Source organism: Pecten maximus, chromosome 19 (assembly GCF_902652985.1).
Source record: "Pecten maximus chromosome 19, xPecMax1.1, whole genome shotgun sequence".
Lineage (NCBI taxonomy): Eukaryota > Metazoa > Mollusca > Bivalvia > Pectinida > Pectinidae > Pecten > Pecten maximus.
In genome coordinates, this window is record NC_047033.1 from 9,428,011 (window position 1) to 9,449,126 (window position 21,116).

The 21,116-nt window shown below is 36.9% G+C and overlaps 2 protein-coding genes across 2 annotated transcripts in view; both read left to right on the plus strand.

Annotated features, from left to right (window-relative positions):
* The first annotated feature begins 7,626 nt into the window (after positions 1-7,626).
* On the plus strand, positions 7,627-10,050 carry LOC117317912. The gene is made up of 4 exons (XM_033872878.1): positions 7,627-8,087; positions 8,372-8,598; positions 8,827-9,314; positions 9,481-10,050. The coding sequence occupies exons 1-4, from the start codon at positions 8,041-8,043 to the stop codon at positions 9,697-9,699; spliced, it is 981 nt and encodes a 326-aa protein (XP_033728769.1). The 5' UTR covers positions 7,627-8,040; the 3' UTR covers positions 9,700-10,050.
* A 1,859-nt stretch (positions 10,051-11,909) lies between these two features.
* Positions 11,910-21,116, plus strand: part of LOC117318008 (alsin-like) — a 108,181-nt gene continuing 98,974 nt past the window's right edge. The window contains 1 exon segment of the mRNA XM_033872980.1: positions 11,910-12,061. Within this exon segment, the coding sequence (XP_033728871.1) occupies positions 12,042-12,061 (20 nt within the window). The 5' untranslated portion in view covers positions 11,910-12,041.

Consider the following 21,116-nt stretch of genomic DNA (forward strand, 5'->3'; position numbering starts at 1 on the left):
TCGGAACGTCACATACATGTATACAAACAGTCATTGGTTTTGTTTCGAAAATCCTTACATAAACCATACTTTCAAACCCGAAGAAACTGTTTTGAGATAGAAATATTTTGAATATGTCGGAAATATTTGGGCGAGCCAAGGTTATATCATTGGTTGTTTGAAGTTCAAACAATGTTTACAACTACGATGGACAACAATTTATGTTTAACGAAAGATTTAATGCTTTGACTAAGATCAACTACGTGCATGCCCGTAAGATGTGTCGACGTATATACGCTTGACAACGAAATAAAACCAGGTTCCATCACGTTCTATTGCGTCCTCTAATTTTAAAATGTAAAAATAAAGGTTTTGGCTTTAAATTTGATAATGCTACATTATTGGAACTTTAAGTTAACGTTGGTGAAACCCGGGGCCAGACTTTATGAAATCGTAGGACGTACATGTACATTCATTAATTTGGCATACTTTGTAATGTACTATTGATAGGCAAAGCACTTCATCGTGTTCTGTTTTCAAATTTCACATCTTCGATATTAAGTATATTATTAGCTCAACTAGCCCAAATGGTCGGTGAGCTTATGTCATAGCCCGTCGTCCGTTCGTCAACTTTTCCTATAAAACGGTACTTGTTATAAACGACTGAGTGGATTTTAATCAAATTTGATCTGAGGCATCCTTGTGGAAAGGGGACTACATATTGTATAAATGGCGGGTCTGAGACTCCAGAGGCCTTTGAGGATGGGATTCAATAGGGTAGATATAGCAAGATCTTAAAAATCCTTCTTCTATAGGAATGAAATAATTTGGTCTGGAGCATCCTTGGGTAAAGAGGAACCAATTTTGTGTAAGTTTTGGGTCAGGCCCTCGTGGGGCTGAATATGGGAAAATGGGTTTAATCCTTTAACCGCTACTCGTCCAGGATATATTTTGATGTTATATAAACAGATGGCGTGGCTCTCCTGGCTTTGAGGGGCGTGCCCAATAGGAGGAAATATAGCATAAAACGTTTAAATGCTTTTTCTTCTTAAAGAATGACAAAAAATTTGGTCCACGTTTCGTTTGTATCATTGTTGAGATGTAGCTCAATTTTTTTTGCATTATAATTTAGATAAGAGTAATCATCCATGCTTACTGAAATAATCAAGGTGAGCGATGCAAGTCCTCTTGGCCTCCCGTTATTTTTATTGTACGTTTTTAAATCACGATTTGTTGAAAAGACTTGATTATAATTGATCAGGTTAGTCGTAGCCCGTTGTCAGTATAATGTGACCGTCATCGCAATAGTCAGGGTCATATGAGAACGGATATCAAACAGAAACCTACAGAAGATAACAAAGCACAGAAAGAAAAAACAGCGAGGAAATAAAAGAAAGATTAAAGACCCGAAGTGTTGCAATGGGGACAGAAGATACATTTTTGTCTGATTAATGCCCCCTGAATAGAAGACATGGAAAGAAAATCTCCGATTCTTCAGGGGGCCACTTGAAGTCACCTTTTAGACAACATGCAAAGGGATACATCGGGCTCCCAAGGGCTCCCAAATGCCCTATAAACAGAATCCATTGTCGATGTGTTCGCAGGACACCAACATAATTTACAAGAATAAGTAGATGCTGTTTAAGGAAACAATGTGGAGTCAAGTAAATACTGTTAGTATAAGCTGTCATACATGTATAAACACGAACATACCGCAGCCAAAACATACAGACATGCACTATACCCATGTGGTCATAGCTGTTTATAGAACATGCGAACCAAATCTTTAGTTTGAAAGTGTAGTCCCCGAAACTCTGAAAATATGGTATACTGTCAGATGGGTAGTATTATAAAGACTGTGATTAATATCAATTCCCCATGGGTTCGTCTATGAAATCGCCCGATCCTACACAGGCAAAATTTCTTCAGGTCAATTCAGGTCAAATTCAGGTCATTTTCAGGTCAATTTCAGGTCATTTTTTTTCAGGTCAAATTGACATGAAGACATTTTGCCCGTATACAGGAAGACCTCACATATTTCGAAACAATTCACATATAAATGTTCCCCTTAGTCCCTTTACTACAATTGTAATTGTTCCCAACGAATTGTGAGTCTGATAGGGAAATAGAATGGCAGACGGACGGAAATATTTGATTCTGACAGTCAAACATCGCTATCGCTATTTCTTGAAAAAAATACCCCAAAAATGGAGAGATATCACTCAAACTATTAAATTTATTTAAATTAAATTTTGAGTCTGATCGGGAAACAAAATGGCGGACAGGTGGCAATCTTAAATTCTGACAGTCAAAGTTTGTTGTCGGTATTTCCTGAAAAAGTACGAGAAGGATATTCCTTAAACCTCACATTTAGGATCCCCTTGGTCCCTAGTTGTGCCATTGACTTTTGAGTCTGATCGGGACAAGCACCCATATTGGATTATTACAGTTGAAATTTGTTTCAGAAAGTTCTTCTTAAATCTTAGATGTACAATGAAGGTCCGCATGTTACCAAATACTTAAGAGATTAAGTGGAATAACGGGTAAAAAGGAAAAGAAGAGAAAAGAGGAGTTGTTCATATATAACTGACATGGATTCTTCAATGGACATATAACAAGATATAAAAAATAATGTGCCAAAGATATCCAATGCATGTACATACAGTGGGGGAAAACCCGTGACCTGTAACAGATATGGGAACACTAAAAGTCCGATAATGGCGGAAGAAGGTGCCAGCTTGCGGTAAGCTTGATGCTTTTAAACTCATTTACTGTATCGATATCAACAATATGGTTGTTTTACAAATTCAAAGGGACAAAATGGTTAGATTGCCATATAAATAATTACCTATATGTAGCTATGCTGCAGCCGAGGCCATCTTTCATCGTGTGTTTCGACCCCTAGCTTGGTACTCTCTCAGGATGGGCTGGAGGGGCACTCTCAGGATGGGATTAGGGGAGGGGGGGTCCACAGTGATGATCAGTCACTGAGCGTCGGTGGTGGGCGTCCAGCTACTGGTGTCCTTTTTCATACACACCCAGCATGAAGATCTTTCTGCCTTGGTCATCCTCTGCACCACTGATCTTTTAGTCCTGCCAGGTACAGACTGTGCGGGGAAGCCTCTCCATGTCTACCACCCTCTCTCCATGCAATCCACCAGCAATGCTTCGTACTCGCTCACTTCCTTTGGTGGACACCTTTCCTCCTTTGTCGTTGATGAAAAAAGAACCATACCCAGTCTGAGGTTGGTTGGACCCATGTCCGGAAAAGTTAATCTCTGGTCAAGGTCTACAGTTCTCTCTGAGCTTGGTGTTGATGTTTCACCTTCTTTCATGAACCTGATCTTCGTATGTCTGGACCTTGTTTGGCTGCCCTTGCTCCTCCGTTCTTTTTCCATAGTGTCTGACAGTTCCCCTTAAGACTTGGTTGTGATACCATGTGTATCTCCCCTGTGCTAAGGCCATGCGACAAGAGGTAAGTATGCGCTGAAGGGTTCCTCTCTGTCCACACAGGAGGCGGTCTGATGTTTCTGCAAGGTCCCAATTATAGAGATTTGCTGGTGTTGGTAGCACGTCATACACAGTCTGAAGGAGATACTGCAGTTGGAATTGAGGGTACTTCCAGATTTCCGACCAGGACAGTGCACGCGGTTCTGTGTCCCACCTAGTCCATGCTCCCTGAACTCCCAGTTCAACTGCTTTGGTCTGCATTCTTTCATCCTCACTACTTATTTCCTTCTGGACCATCCTACGCCTGCGTCAGTTTTTGTTCAGAGGGTGCTTTTAGATGTTTCTAAGCCTTGTCTTTCTAATGCAGTTGTTCCGACGATGTCATTGTATTGCAACCTGCTCTCGGCCTCGTCAACTGCTCTTGATGCCGACCACTCCCTGCCAGTTCGCACTTCCACGATGGCTAGCCGAACCTTGTCATTCTTTTAAGGTCATGATGAGCCTTGTCTTGCCTGTCTTGAATTCTTCAACTAGTGACAAAGTTGGAGTTTTGCTGCCCTGCTGTATAGGCCTACTCCAGTGAAACTTTGGGAAACTCCCAGCCATCCCGGAGTCCGTATCTGTTGATTATGCGCTCCATTTTCTCCACAGTTGAAGTCGAAATCTCATAGAGCGTCAAGGGTCAGACTAAGCGTGGAAGGAGACCATGCTGATACGTCTGTCTTTTCTATATTTCTCATTCTCTCTCTGACCTGCTGTTCTATTCTTTGGATGTTGACCTTATCTCCGAGTGATTTGTCAAGTGACTTTCCCATGCATTTGATGGGGTTTCCAATAATTGATGGTATATCCTCCCCCTGTATCTTTAGTTGGAATGGTTGTATGACTCTGCCTTTCCTTATGATAAGGAATCTTGACTTTCTTGGTTTGAAGGTCATTCTTGCCCAGGATGCTGTTTCATCTAGGGCTGTCAGTATCCATCTTGCCTGAATATGGGTGTCAGAAGTGATGGTCAGATTATCCATGAAGCCTCTGTTTGGTGGCTGCCTGATGTTGCTTGATGTCTTTTGGCCTTTTATCTCTCTTTCTCCTGCTTTGACGATCATATTTATACCCATTAAAAGAGGATAACTGAGATGACATCCGGTCACAATACCCTTCTGCAATTCCTGTCAAGATGTTGTAAAAGTATTGGTTGTGAAGCGCAGATATATCCCGCTGAAGTAGCTCTGGATCAGTCTTCTGATCAGATATATCATAATGTTCCAAATCCTTTGGTACGAGCATATGTGAGATGGTTCTATATGCATTCGCTAGACCCAGCCATACTACTGTGAGATCCTTCTTGTTGACCTCGGCTTCCCTGATGAGTTACGATCGATGCTAGTATATTCTACGCATCCTGAGAATCCGGGTATTCCCCCTTTCTGCACTGATGTATCAGCATACTGGTTGTTTGACATATATGTTGTCAACCTCCTTGATATAACCGAGAAGAATATATTTCCTTCTACATTCAGCAGCGAGATGGTACTAAACTGCTTTATGTCCTCTGAGTTCTCCTCTTTTAGTCCGAAGCAGCCCTCTCAGCCTTCTGGCAATAAGGTTGAATGTTTCCTTTCCTCTATATATTTTTAAACAGCTTCCAGAGATGTTTCAGGATCTTCGGACAATTCTTGTAGAACTTATAAGGAATACCATTGGGCACAGGTGCTGATCCAGATCTAGCTTTATTGACAACCTCGTGAACTCCCTTCCATGATGGTTCCTTTTCGTACCCTTGGTTCTGGCTCTGCTTCTATCCTTTCACATGGCCCTAACGGTCTACACTGGTGCTCATCTCCATGTGTTTCTGATAGATAACACCACTTCTGCTTTTGAACTCATTGATCCTGACTTGGATCCTTCAAATGTAGATTTAACATATAAAAAGGATAAACAAAAATGTACATGTATTTGGTATCAGAATGGTTTAAAAGTAAAAGTGATAGAAAAAAACCAACAGGAGTGATTAATAAAGTTATTTCGCAAATACTGTAAAATAAATAAAGTTGATACAGTATCATAACAAAATGTAACATGACGCCCTGACGTATTCCGTAACAAGTGAAAAAATGGATTAAAACATATAATTAGACATATCCTAGAGATCAAAATTTTAAAGTTCAAATTTGATTATTATTATAATATTCTAGAGACAGTGGGCCAGTCTAACACTACAAAAACATCCCATGATTTATTGAAATTAAATAACATAATGTACACAATGCATTTGATTGTTTTAAGCAGTATCATCTTCGTATTGAAATCAACTAGAGAAAACGTTAATTTCTTAAGAATCTTTCTTCGTTTAGCATGGTTAAATGGATTCTTATAAAATTTGGTCGGGAGCATCCGTGGGGAACATGACTATTTCCCACAGGGGAAGAGGGGCTCAGCCCGATAGTACTGTTCAATTTGATTTACTTTGGAACCAGAAAGCTAAATGTTACTTACAGAAAAATGTCGACTCTAATGTACGAGACATGAGGCATATCCAAAGCTATTCGTAAACGGTCGTTTGATTCAGATAAACAACTACATTGTACATGCAAAGTTACAAACCAAGCTAAGAAAAATATATATGCACTGATAGCTTTCATCAGTGCATATGCACTATAGCTCATATTAAACAAGAAATATCTTTTAAAAAAGATAAACGGCATAGTTTTAATGCTGCTGGCTATAATGTAAAACTATTGGTGAAATAAATTAACGAACTAATGTGTTTCAGCACAGGTAACAAAATTATATCAGTTTGAATCATTTTTGGTGATAATAAGACTGCATTTGAATCAGGAATATAATTCTATTAACGTGTCATTTGAAAAGATACATCCACTTATTCAGCTTGCATTCAATCTTAACGTAGCATTTTGCATTTACCGCTACATTTGCCAATCACATACTTCATCTTGACCAGTAACGCCACCTGGCACGTCATATCCGGGGCCAAAAGAGTATTATACGGCTATGCCGAAAAACACTAATGATCACCTGTTTCTACCCGGTTAAAGTTGTTTCAAGGTACAATGGCGTTATTTGAATCACTGTTATTTCAATTTTACAATAATTAATAATTGATTCTGTTCCATCAAAATAAAAGACTGCTAAAAACCACGTAGCATACAAATAAATGAAACGTAGGAAAAGAACACTACGAGACATAAAACAATTTACTTTCTCACACACTGATGGACATATGATTATAAAACCAACATGAACATGGAGGCCTATATATTGCCGTAACGGTTGCAATTAATATTTACCAACAGCTACATTTAATGTCATACAGGTCTTACTGTACAAGGTGGCAACTACGCAATGTATGGTTCTTAAAATGGTAATTGTATAGTCCAAAATGTCATTGCTAAAATAGCATACATGTCTGTAATGTTTGCCGTCCAGTGTAAGAGTGACCAGTGAAATACACAGGTACACGTAATCACGTGGCAATACAATAATCATACATAACAAATCATGAAAACTAATATACACGACACGTGAACCGGTTAGACTAGTACAGAGAAAAATATAAAAATAGAGCATGTACAGAGTCAGAGAGTGTAAATGTAATGAAGTATGAATAAAAGTAAACAACACCAACACACATATATAAACGGCAGACGAAAACAATTCAGTAAAATTTCATATTTATTTTATGTGCATGTGTGTTTACAATCTGAACATTACTTTTACTCACTTCAGGAAAGGTTCGAAAAACATACAAACAAAGTGTGGGAACCGCGAAAATATTACCATGATTGCCTGCGGGAATGCCGCAGGGAGGATGCTGGCTCCCCACTTCATTGTGAAGGGGAAAACGAAACAGGCATTAAAGTCCTGGGACACGGATATGGCCCCGAAGGGATCGTTCATCAGCGTGTCCGATTCTGGTTGGATAAAACAGGTACAAATTAAAGGAAATGTTCTTATTTTCGGTATAACTTTGCACGAGAAAATGTTGCCTCCCTGCAAAAGATATTGCACTATAGTCTCAATTCAAATGATGCAAACATAGCATTGATAATCGTTTATAAAAGGTAACTAACTAAAAGTATCTCTGAATTTCCCTTAACGCAATTTATTCAGCTACGTATTTGAAGTACCGTATTCGACCTAATAATCCCCCCTCCCCCTCCGATGTTCATTTTCACTTGTTACGTAATGTTTTGTTTTAGTATACGTCGATGAGGAAAAGTTCACCATAAAAAACGTAAAATAAGTATAATTTCAATTCACAAAGACAGACAAATATGTTGCATGGAGTCTTGGAAGTTAACGTGATTTATGAATATGGTCAATTTTTCTGACATAGTCTAAATTTTGTCCTGATAAGCGCCCCTCCATTTTCTTAAGATTTTTTAAGCGCTCGGGCGGTTATTGGGTCAAATACGGTACTCTAACTATTCAATTTATTCGCATTTATAGGGACTCTCATCGTTGTGGTTTTTGGAGGTCTTCTTGAAGAACATCGGACCACATCGTCCTCAGATTTTAATTTTTGATGGCCACGATTCGCACCACCACATCGAGCTTATTGAATCGGCTCGTGAAAACAATATAGTTTTGATGGAGATGCCGTCACACTGTTCTCACTGGCTCCAACCCTTAGACAGGTAGAATCAATATCAAATAAGTGGTTCAATTTTTATCCAACCAATTGTTTGTGGACTATACGTTTATCGTTTGTTAATTAATTATCTAATTTCTAAATTGTAAATCACGGCGGTGAAAGGTCACTGTCCAGTTAAGCAGCATGACGTCACAGTCAAATAATTAAATTGTTTTTTTAGTGTCTATACATGCATATCCAATATTGTTACATATCCAGATTTTTTAACGTTACTTACAAAATGAATCTCTTTTTTGGTATTTCTTTTTGTATTTTCAAACTATTCAGAACTGTATTTGGGCCTTTCAAAAAATCTTGGAAAGAGACCACCACCTCATTCCTGGCTCAGACAGCATGCCCTGTCACCCATGCCAACTTTTTTCGGCTTGTAACGAAAGCCTGGAATCAGCTTAAACCAGAATACTTGGTGAACGGTTTTCGGGCAACCGGGATTTACCCCTGTGATGGAACCGTTATCCCTAAAGAGGCATTTCTTCCATCATCAGTGTATGCAGGTGTGTCATTTTATGTTTTCTTTGGCTATTTTACCATCAGCTATCCTTTGTGCACAATACTGCACATATATGACCCGATGCGACCTTAGAACAAGTCCCTGTGTTACTTTTCCGTACGTTTCTTCAAAACGGTATCTAAGTCCCTTTGTTAATTCTTGTCTGTTACATGCGGGGTTTTTTTCTTTTCCTTCTTCCTTTCTTATTCTCTTTATTGTGTTTACCCGATAGATGAAATGGAGAACCAGACACCCAAGCCATGCACACCCGAGCCATGCACTCCCAAGCCATGTACACCTGAGCCATGCACTCATACAGAGCCATTCAGTGACGTACGCGTGTCCGACAACACCGTGTCGTTAACGTTACAGGAACTGCCACAGCTGCATTATGATGAAAGGACAGAGGGTACCCTTGTCGATTTGGGGATCTCCATAACAGACAGTGGGGTAGTGGTGTCATCAGTGCCATTAGACGGCAGTCTCGACAGGGACATGGCAGATATTGCGGACAATATCGGGGCGTCACCACCGGATCCCTTGCTAAACGCGTCCTCATCCGACACGTGTCCCCCGGAGCTGGCATTAGCTGCCATTGAATGCAGTATAAGTCAGGCAAAAAAAGCCCAGTATGAAAAAGCTCTCTCTGCTGGTATTGATGTGGCTGGTGACCGTACGTTCCAGGCTTGGAAGACGTATAAAGTTAAAATGTGTCCACAGGTATTCGTCACGGTTACAGTTAAATAAAGATATAATATAATGTAATGACATTTATATTATGAGATACGTGTGATGGAATTGATAAGTACCTGTATTAGTATGTGTATGTAATCAATGTATTGTGTAATAATTGACTAATTCAACTATATCTTTCCTTTTCGTTTAGATCACACAGTCTTCAGATTCGTGGCTCCTGGAGGTGCCATCTGTACCGCTACATAAGAAACCAACAACCACAACAAAAGGCGGTTACTTTGTAATATCATGCGACAAGGCATTTGAAGAGAAAAAAATCGCGGAAAACAACAAATTGATAAAACTAGAGGAAAAAAAAGCGCGCGCTGCCAAACGGCTTGCGGCAAAGAAATCGACAACAGCAAAATAAATTATGAAATTGGAACCGGATTAAATATGTCTTATCTATTTTTTATGAAACCTAAATATTGATGACACCCTGTCTTTTTACATTATAATACAAACGGTAAAATTAATTTGAAACTTCCAATTATTTTTTTTAAATCGGATATGCATCCAAAATTTAATCATGTGATTATGACAACTTAACTTTAAGGTAAGGTAACTTCATTCAAGTATTCTTTGTGTTTGTAGAATGAGCAATGGTTGCCGATTTTCGTTCTGCTGTGTTTCAGTATATACAAATTTACGTCCCTAGTTTGAGCTTACAGAAGTTCATAAATGTTTTAGTGTGTTATAATACCATTGTTGAGGTGTTAAATTGAATATATTCAAAGAAATAATGGTGTGTCCGGTGTATGGTATCGGACTGTCCGATGTATGGTATGAGACCGTCCGATCCATGGTATACCTAGCGTATATTAGAAATAAGACGTCTTTCGTACACACTCTTGTCTCATTCGGCTTCTATGTAGTAGAAAAGTCATTCGGAACACATTCGCCTTTATTGTGTTGTATTGGAATGGGGTATAACGTACCAGCGAAGGAACGAACGTGCAACATCCGAGAGAGGTGTCCGATGCATGGTGAACTCACCCTATATATACAATCATACTTATCACATTGTAACGGGTTTCCTTGTCGAAGTCCAGATAATGCCAGATTCACGACTTCTCCCAATGTTTTTAAGTAGATAGAAAGCTGGGATACGTAATTTGTTATCTCTAGTTATAACAAATATGTCTCCTTGAGTGAAATTGGGTGCGTTATAGTCTTCCAGAGTGGCATCCCTTTACTGCATACGGAATAGTGTAGGGTTTGAAAGCAATGTTTGCAATTTTTACAAAATGCAATCAAATGAAATCAAATATTGAACCTATGCTTCATCTTTTCGCTAACACGGACTTACGGAAATGTGAAGCTTAAAATTGTGTTATCAGTTATAGTCAGTCTAGTTAATGCTAAATTAAAATATTTTAACCAGGACATCGGATGACCACTTTTTAAGAATAGGATTTCAGTTGTATTTTGTTAAATAGAATTTGAAAAGACATTATATAGGTTGGTCTTCCGATGCGTTCTATGTCAAAAAATGATTTGAAAGCTGGACAGGTTTGTATCCCAAAACTAGTTATCATCATTTATTATTTTATTTTGAAAACGGTCGCTGTTAGGTTGAAATAGGCCAATATGCATCATGTCTCTTTTTCTTGATAATGGTAGAGGAAACCATTATTTCTTTAATACTGGAAACGAGTTTTTGAAAATTTGGAACTTATCTGTGATTCATTTTATTCATGTCTTGATCGATTTTATCAGTTATATATACTCTACCTAGGCGTATACACGATATCTAGGTGGTAGGTGTTGGTTTTTTTTAAATACAATTATGTTAATGGTAGTTTTTTTATAGCCATCATGCTGCTTCGTCGTCGATCGTGAGTCGTGCGCCGTGCGCCGTTCGTAAAATACTCCTCAAGTTCCACCAGTAGGACTGAGCTCTAACTTGCTACTTGAAATTATCCTGGTCAAGTGTTGTTATTTTTCGGGTTGCTCATGATCAGCGATCCAAGATGGCCGCTATGACTGCCATTTTGAGAAAAAAAACACGTTTCAGAATTCAAACTTGCCTGAAATGATTGTGAGATTATGTTCCTAACCAAATGTTGTTATTTTTCGGGTTGTTCAGTAATCTAAGGTGGACGCATATGACCAACATACATTGTACAGTATTGTAAAATCACTGTAGTGAAACGAAGGGGAGTAAATCTGATAGATGAGAATGATGAGTACATTGGACTATATCATTATGTGTAGTAAATACTGAATAAAATTTGAACAAACTCATGCTGCAAGGAAAGGATTTAGGCAATATGTTAAAAATATGCATATCAGTTGAATAGCATTATCTCCCGCCAAATACGTACAGTATAAAAATGTAGTCTAACCAGAGACTCTGGTCTAACATTGTCTTACTTTTGAGATCTCAATTTTGATGTGTTAACCAGCTTATCATGCTTTATCATAATCTTTCGTATGTAATGAAAAGACTTTTTAATCAGTAATTTTATCTATGTGACATCTGCAGGTCCTGATCTGAGGTATAGACTTCCTGTTGTATATATTCCGGATGTGAGATAGGCCTACCGCATGCGTCAACTAAATTTAGAAATGACTTCAAAATATATCAAGTTCAACAACAATGGCGGCGCCCATGACTTGCTCGCCGTCCAAAGTCTCCTGATAAACAGACTTGGTTTTAGTCACACAACTAGTGCTTCCCGTGGTGGTAAAGGTGTCTCCGGACTGAGAATGGAGTTTTCAAAAGAACGGTAAATGCATTTGAAATTATTGAGTGTTGGTTAATAGCCAAATTGTATTCGTTTGACAGCTCATGTCATTGTTTTTGACTAAGTTTTTGACTAAGAAGTTAGAACAGCTGAATTCATGAAAAGTGTTTGATATTATACCTGTAATACGACAGTTCACAAAAAATTTATAGACCTCAAGATAGCTCTATACCATTCCCATACAGTTTCAAAGTATGTAAAACATGTAAATGCATTATAATAATGCCATTACTACTGTTAGACATATACAGATATTTACATACAATTATACGTATAGAACTGCTCATTTTTTGTGTATAGTAAATTCTCCGTGGTTAGCTCAAGACCCCAAAAGTAAGATTTCTGTAATGATATATATTACACTGAGTTTCCAGGTGCAGACAAGTGAGTAGCATGTGTTAACAAAATTCCTATGGATTTGGTTGAATACTAGTTCATCTACTTTCAGTTTCACTTTGTTAAGAGTTTCTGCGATCTTCTTCTTCTTCTTTGGTTATTAAACCCCCGTCAAAAAGGACGATTACGGTTACAGGAAGGATCATTGTATGCTTTTTAAAAGAAGTAAAAAAGTGCAGGGATTTGGGTACAGTGAGAGGGGTTTTTAAAAAAAAAATTTTTAGTGGAAACTATAAGATAAAAACATTATGAGGGTGTGTTTACGGTGTGTGTTTGAGATCATCAAGGGCTGCATTGTGTATATGTGCCTTGAAGATCTCTAGTGTAGTGCATTGTACTGCTGCCACCGGGAGGAGGTTCCATTGTGTTATTGTGTGTGGGAAAAAGGAGTATTTGTATGTGTCATTGGTGGCAGATAGGTGTCTGAAGGTGTAGGGGTGTGTTTGCCTTGTCCTAGGGTCTGCTGGGTGCATGATGCCGTGTGGGTCTATTGGATCATTAAAAGGGCAAACATCAACATTTTTTGTAAGAACAGTTTTTCATTTTTTTATGTTTTTCGTCAGTTCATCCAATTTTCAAATACCTCAGAAATGTTAACTGTACATGTGCATGTAGCGGAACTGGATGGGGTCGATCATGGGCGACCAGGAGGTAGCTTAGCTCAATAGTTTCGGTACCTAAAAAAAGTTGTTTCGGTACTTTTCGGAAGTCGGTTCGGCATTTTTTCAAAGTTGTTTCAGTACTTTAAGAGTTGTTTCGGTATTTCATTGTGATATTAAATAATGATAATTAACTGGTTGTTGGTTGTTTATTTAACGTTTACCTTACCGACTGATTTGTTTATACAATCACGCACATCGCACTTCAAACGTGATCTCGGTTGTTTTCTTAACTGAGTAGATCAGAGTAGCTCGAAATAATTACCAATGCAACTTGTCATAAAAATGAGAGTATCACTCTCAAAATTATCAATTATGTCATCATGGCATCGCCTGACATGTGCACCGAATGTGACACTATTGTTCGGCCAAGGCAAGAGGCCATACAGTGCAACTCTTGCAGCAGATGGCAGCACCGGATCTATGGAAGTGGTGAGTACAATTCGATAAATACGTCCCGATATACTTAGTAACTTGTTTTATTGGTTTTACATGTTATATATACGTCCCGATATACCTAGTAACTTGTTTTATTGGTTTTACATGTTATACATTAGTCCCGATATACCTAGTAACTTGTTTTATTGGTTTTACATGTTATATATACGTCCCAGTAATTTGTTTTACATGTTATATATACGTCCCAGTATTTTGTTTTATTGGTTTTACATGTTATATATACGTCCCAGTATTTTGTTTTATTGGTTTTACATGTTATATATACGTCCCGATATACTTAGTAATTTGTTTTATTGGTTTTACATGTTATAGTAATTTGTTTTATTGGTTTTACATGTTATATATATTAGTCCCGATATACTTAGTAATTTGTTTTATTGGTTTTACATGTTAGATATACGTCCCGATATACTTATTAACTTGTTTTATTGGTTTTACATGTTATATATACGTCCCGATATACTTAGTAATTTGTTTTATTGGTTTTACATGTTATATATACGTCCCGATATACTTAGTAATTTGTTTTATAATTTCAGGGTCTTCCCAATCAGTGATTGGAGCGTGTTCAAGACTAGCATCGGGACCAACAACGACGTGGAAGGGTGGCACCATCGCCTGAACAGTAGAGTCAACACGAAAGGTCTAGTGCCATTCTACCTGTTCATCCAGGAACTCTTCCGGGAGACGGCCTCCATCCCCCTACAACTTCGATTGGTGAACGAAGGGAAACTGAAGCAATTCCAGCGGAAGAGGGCCCAGAAATCACAAAGACGTCTATTCAAGCTTTGGAAAGAATACGAAAGACAGAACCTCTCAACATCGAAGCTTTTGAGGAAGGCCGCTTCCCTTCTTGGCTAGAAGTGCAAATGTGTCAATAGAAGCTATTTCATCTAAACGAAAACAATAGTAGCTAGTACGTATAGAAGATGAATGAGTGTTTACTGTTAACTGTTCTGTATTTATTGTTACATGTTTCTTAATAGGAATATGAAAATAAAAACATAAAATTGAATATTATATCTTTTTTTCATTTATAAAAGACCATTATACACAAAATGAACTGTTGACTATCCATTCTCGCCAGCACTTGCAAGTAACACTGCTCTAAATTTATATTATTTGCAAACAATAATTTGCTCTCATAATTTTCATTGGCAACAATCAAAACTTGTTCAAACAACCGAAATTGGTGGCAATAGACATATCAAATAGCCATGGCGCATGTCTTCAAACCCCTGACATTTATAGGGACTCTAATTGTAGATTGTGATGGATTTAAGATGATGATAATAGGAACCATGAACAATGAAGCAATTCTCTTTAGCTCTAACAGAATAAATAGAGTCATTCATAATACATACGTAGTCTATCTCAGGGACGTTTATTCTGTTTGACTGTTAGTGTTTTCTCCCTTTGTTCATTCAGGATACTTGGTAAAAATAGCATAACAATCGTCAAAACATGGTCTTAAGACGTTCATTATTGGTAAAAAATAAGACTTATATTCAAGTACCGAAACTACTTTTGTAAGTACCGAAACTACTTTTGTAAATACCAAAACGATTTCCGCAAGTACCGAAACAACTTCCGGAAGTACCGAAATGGCCGAGTACCGTAACAACTAGGTACCGATACGACTTGAATTCGAGCATCCTATATATATAGCTAGCTGTAGTGTTTGGAGGTGATCCTGGGTTCGAACCCTAGTCTGACCATGCATTTTTAGCTCATCTGGTCCGAAGGACCAAGGTGAGCTTTTGCCATACCGTTGCCTCCGTCGTCTGTCGTCCGTCGTCAGTCCGTCAACAATTGACTTCTTCTTCATAACCACTGATCAAAATTTGACGAAATTTTGTCAGAAGCATCCCTATGGAGTGTGGACTCAAAATTGTACAAATGGTGGGGCTGACCCCCCCCCCCCCCCCCCCCCCCCGGAGGTCTGAGGGGCGGGGCCAAAACGGGTCAATTTGACTATATTAATATAAACGACTTCTTCTCTGAAACCAAGCAAAGGATATCGCTCCTATTTGCCTGGTAGCATCACTATGGGGTGAGGATTCAAAATTGTACAAATGGTGGGGCTGACCGCTTGGGGGGCCTGAGGGCGGGGCCAAAATGGGTCAATATACCTATATTTATATTAACGACTTCTTCTCTGAAACCAAGCAATGGATATCACTCATATTTGCCTGGAAGCATCACTATGGGGTGGGAATTCAAAATTGTACAAATAATGGGGCTGACCCCATGGGGGACTGAGGGGCGAGGCCAAATGTGGTCAATTGGGCTATATTGATATAAACGACTTCTTCTCTGAAACTGAGCAATGTATATTGCTTATATTTGCCTGGTACCATCACTATTGAGTGGGGATTCAAAATTGTACAAATGACTGGGCTGACCCCCCAGGGGCCTGAGGGGCGGGGCCAAAATTTGGGCAATTGGGCTATATTGATATAAACGACTTCTCCTCTGAAATCAAGCAATGGATATTGCTCGTATTTGACTGTAAGCATCCCTTTGGTGTCAGGGTTCAAAATTGTACAAATGGTGGGGCCGACCTCCCTGGGGCCTGAGTGGCGGGGCCAAAAGGGGTCAATTTGGCTAAATTGATATAAACAACTTCTTCTTTGAAACTCACTCATATTTGCCTGGTACAACCCCAGGGGTAGGGATTCAAAACTGTAAAAATGACAGAGCTGACCCCCGGGGAGCTAAGAGGCGGGGCCAAAAGGGGTTATTTTGGCAGAATTGATATAAACAACTTCTTCTCTGAAACTAAGCAATGGATATCACTCACATTTGTATGGTAGCATCGTCATGGGGTGGGGATTCAAAATTGTACAAATTTTGGGGTTGACTCCCGGGGTGCAGAGGGCGGGGTCAAAAGGGGTCAATTGGTTCAAACAACTTCTTTTCTGAAACTAAGCAATGGATATCGCTCACATTTGTGTGGTAGCATCCGGAGTTGCGCCAAAAGTCAATTTCATTTCATGGATTAATGCATTTTTTGGCATAAAAACCTCATGTACCCATGTAAAATGCCTATGATATATTGACATAGCAATACCAGTGACAAATATACTTAGTCATCATTCTCGTTTCATATCTCATGAAATCCAGGTGTCTAGCGATACAGGCCCTCTGGGCCTCTTGTTTCACTCCTCTTACAACTGTGAATCAAAGTTGCTCCAAAAAATTTCAATAGAAATTAAAGTATATATCCATTCCTTAGTTATCTGGGAATTATTCAGGTTGAACATGAATTTTCATGCAACTAAAAAAATATATAAAAAGATCAGAAAACAACATGTTCCATTTCAGTGGAATGATATACCATTCATCAGTCAGTCATGAACATAGTCATTATTGTTTTCATTTCAAAACTATTTTAATGATTCAGGAAAAGAGTTGCGCAACAGAAAAGAAAAAACTGAAATTTCCTCATCCTGAATTACAATTTTCTGTTTTAAGTGAAATATTTTATTAGCATTTTAATGTTTTTATCTGTTCCTAAAAATTCTCTGCGGTCCGTTAAAACGTCTATATTCACATGGTCTATAATTAATATATACATAAATAATCAGGAAAAAAATAGCATTATACAGACATCCTTTTACATCTACCTATATTATATAAGTACTTAATTGTCTGATCAAACAATAAATCAGATTTTTATTGTTGATTATCTCCCTTGGTTCAATGAGTAGAATTATGACTGATCATGACAGTTAGTTATATAAGTAAAGAGTATTTAAAGATGCTCAATTGCCAACAGCCTACACCACTTCTTGTGAATATATACATAAAATGGGTCTCATAGAAATATATAGATTCTAAGAACACCAACAAATGAAAAAAAAAAAACTGTCTTGATAATGATCACTTGTACATGTATCACAAAGTATAGAGGTGAAACTTAATTGAATTTATTTGGGATGCTATGAATGATTTTTTATCCACTTTAAATCATAAATTGAAAATAAGAATCTCAAACTTTGTTGAGTGGTTATATCAATAGGTATAGAGTAACTTTCAATATGTAATTAGTATTATATAGAAATATATATATATATATGCACACAGCCAGTCTGTTCTTTTTTAATATCAATCATAATTACTCTTTTTCAGAGATGTAGCATATCTCTGAAATAAAGCAGTGTGAATGTGAATGTCTTCAAGCTTAAGGATAAAGACTGATACATCATGGAGAATGGGGCTCTTAGGATTCAAGACTTTTGGCCAACATAAAAACATTGTTTCAAAGAGAACAAGGAAAAGCATATACCGCTATCTGTTTTTTAATAAACTACAATAAGTATTTTCAGACTAAATACCAAAAATGGGGTTAATTTATTGCCCATCAACCATGTTTTTGCAGAAAATCTTATTGAAATTCTCAGAATGTGCTTTATATTTAAGCATTGAACGGCTTTCAGTTGGCATTCATATTGACTATGGATGCCAACTGAAAGCCGTTCAATGCTTATATTTACCATCTGCGATTTTTTATTTGTCGTGCAATTTTTTTTTTTTTATTTTCAAATTCAAATTTCAGTTGGCAGTTCATAAGCTGGTGAAATCGCAACTGAATTGGTAGGGTTATATAGTGGCAGTGCCATACAATGGTAAATATAGACATATACTGTATATGTTTTATCAGTGACTGTCAGTGTCAACGTCATATTAACTCGGTTTCTCCAAACTCTGTGCTTTGGCAATTGAAAATAATTTGGAATATTAAAAACTTCATAGCAAACAAAAGAATGCCTCTATGATAAACATAAATGATTTTAGCTGTAGTTGTCCGCGAGTCCTTAGATCGTATGTCAAATTAGGAACATGTGGATGAAACAGGGATGAATGGCCCCGAATTGAGGTGCTACTATTGTACTGTGTCATGAGTAAGAAACAAGCTGTATATATATATAAGGTTTTAGTATTTTAATACATGTATTTTTATACAATTAGTAATAGTAATCTGTCAATTTGACATCAGTAAAAGCACAAACAAAAACACTGTTTATTAACAATAATAATCACAAACATTTTCATCCAAAATTGACCCAAGTCTGACAACCATTACGAACCAAATCCAAGATGGCAACGTGCATTTCGGCTTATATAGCATAAATCGGTTAATCGGGTAAAAAGCCCCCGAAAAAAGGCAACCCAATTAAGTGGAATGCACTGTACTAGATCTATCCTCAAATAAAATACCGCCCCCAAGTGAACAAATTTTACATTGGGGAGGGCTTATTTGTGATTTACTTTTTGCTTACTACATGTATATATATGAATATATAATCAAATGTTGATGATTCTGCAAAAATGGAGAAAGACGGCTTATTTGTTGGCAGATACAGTTTAACATATTTGAAAAAAACTTTCCCATAAACCTAAAAACAGCACATAGTGTTAATGACCCAGAACTCCTGTGATATTTAAATATATGTATCGGGGAAACAATGGTATACCAGTCACTCATCAATTATTCAACAGTTAATGTTGGTGGACAGGACAATCATTGATTTGTTGGGGAATAAGTTAATGGTTCATATCTATATTATACAAGTCTTGCATTATTATCATAATTTCTATATTCAACCCTTCACAAGATAATTCATTGCCAGAACCCCATGAGACTTGATCTGCTCATTTATGTCAAAACAAAAACAACAGGCCAGTGTCTCCTGGGTTTCTGACAATGAAGCTAGGTTATGTTTTTTACATACCCATTTGCAAAGTCACTTGATAAGCAGCTGGTATATATACCCATAATGATACAGGTATTTTTAAAGCATTTCTATTTTTTTGTTGATAAATATAAAACTTATTCAAGCTAAACTTCATAATTAATCCTTTGTTGATTTATCTTCATTTAATACCATTCAAATATGTTCAGTTACGCCAACAATTCATAAGTAAAATATGTAATAAACATCTAAAATAGACTGTGAACCAACCCTAGACTGTACTTGTGTCCTGAAGCCGAGTTACATTCCCTGATAAAGTGATAATAAACAGAAAAGCATGGGTTTGTTTATTAAATGCAGAGAAGTTTCTTTGCCAATTCATGGTGTCGTTCCATATTTAACCTATCTTTTATACCAGATTCATGTTGACTCTGTAAGTTATAGATGATGTGGCATCACCCCTGCGAAACCATTATGAATAATTCATGAACATTCATGAACTTAAAACTTTATGAACATTTTTTTCAAATTATGTTCATGAATATTCATGAATTATGTAAGAAAGTTTTTCATTCATGAAATCATCATAGTTCATGAATGTTCATGAAATTTTTCATTCATGAAATCATCATAGTTCATGAATGTTCATGAACTTTTTCATTCATGACAATTCATGATTAGTTCATGAATATTCATGAACTTAAAACTATGATGAATACTCATGAACTTTTTCATTCATGACAATTCATGATTAGTTCATGAATATTCATGAACTTAAAACTATGATGAATATTCATGAATGAAATATTTCATGAACATTCATTAATCCTGAAATCAAAATTTTCATTCATAAAATCGTCATTGTTCATGAATATTCATGAACTATTCTATTCATGATAATTCATGATTAATTCATGAGTTATGAACTTATTAAGAAAATGAATTTGCATGTATTTTACCACTTAAATTTCATCAAAATTTTTCATGGACTGTATCACTATGCATCTTTGACAGTATCCTTGTAGTCCTTCCATTAAAGATTGCATTCAAATTGATCCATCACTTGTTTCAAAATTCATAACTGCTTGAAATGAGTATGTGTACACAATCATTTGGATGCAAAATCCTTTTAATATTCTTCAGATAAAAGTGACTTATGTTCATTATTGCATTAATTCTCATTGTACATGTGAGGTGTGTTTGTACAATTTAGTTAAATGGGCAATGCAATTTAAGAAATGCCAAATCTGTTTGAATATTATGCGCACTATATAAATTTAGGTCACATGCATGGTGATTGGTTTTATGTTAATTCTTACCTATAAACAGTTTGACATATTTCCAGAGTTGAATATTTCATTTCCTGGTAGTCTTGTATTGATCATGAACCAGGTATGAAAGATAAATACTTGCCTTCATTTGTAAAATAACATGTTATTTATCTCTGTGAAAAAAGCCTCATGGCTGCCATGTATTGGAACTCTCCTGCTAGAAGTTATTGGGCGGGAAAAATTTGGCGGGAAATTTGAAGTTTTCTTATTGTAAAGGGGTTTAGTAAGCCTGTACAGTTTCCTTATTCTTCTTTATAAGCCAACAACAAAATTGTTATAGACATGGAATTAAATTTAAAAACTTTTTAGATATTAAGTTTGTTATTCAATTTAAAATGTAAGGTATTTTTTTATTCAAGAAAATGTTCAATTTTAAAGTCAAATTATCATTCATTAAAATTCTTCAAAATTCATTACTATTTTATTCATTTTGATGAATTTTAATGAATATCATCAATGCATGAAAATTCATGAATAGTTCATAATCACATAA

What these genes read in the sequence shown, in the direction of transcription:
- LOC117317912 (XM_033872878.1), top strand. Translation starts at nt 8,041, where the DNA reads ATGGAGATGCCGTCACACTGTTCTCACTGGCTCCAACCCTTAGACAG. An exon ending in TGGCTCCAACCCTTAGACAG is followed by an intron (nt 8,088 to 8,371) that starts GTAGAATCAATA and finishes CAAACTATTCAG; the next exon opens with AACTGTATTTGGGCCTTTCA. An exon ending in TCCATCATCAGTGTATGCAG is followed by an intron (nt 8,599 to 8,826) that starts GTGTGTCATTTT and finishes TTTACCCGATAG; the next exon opens with ATGAAATGGAGAACCAGACA.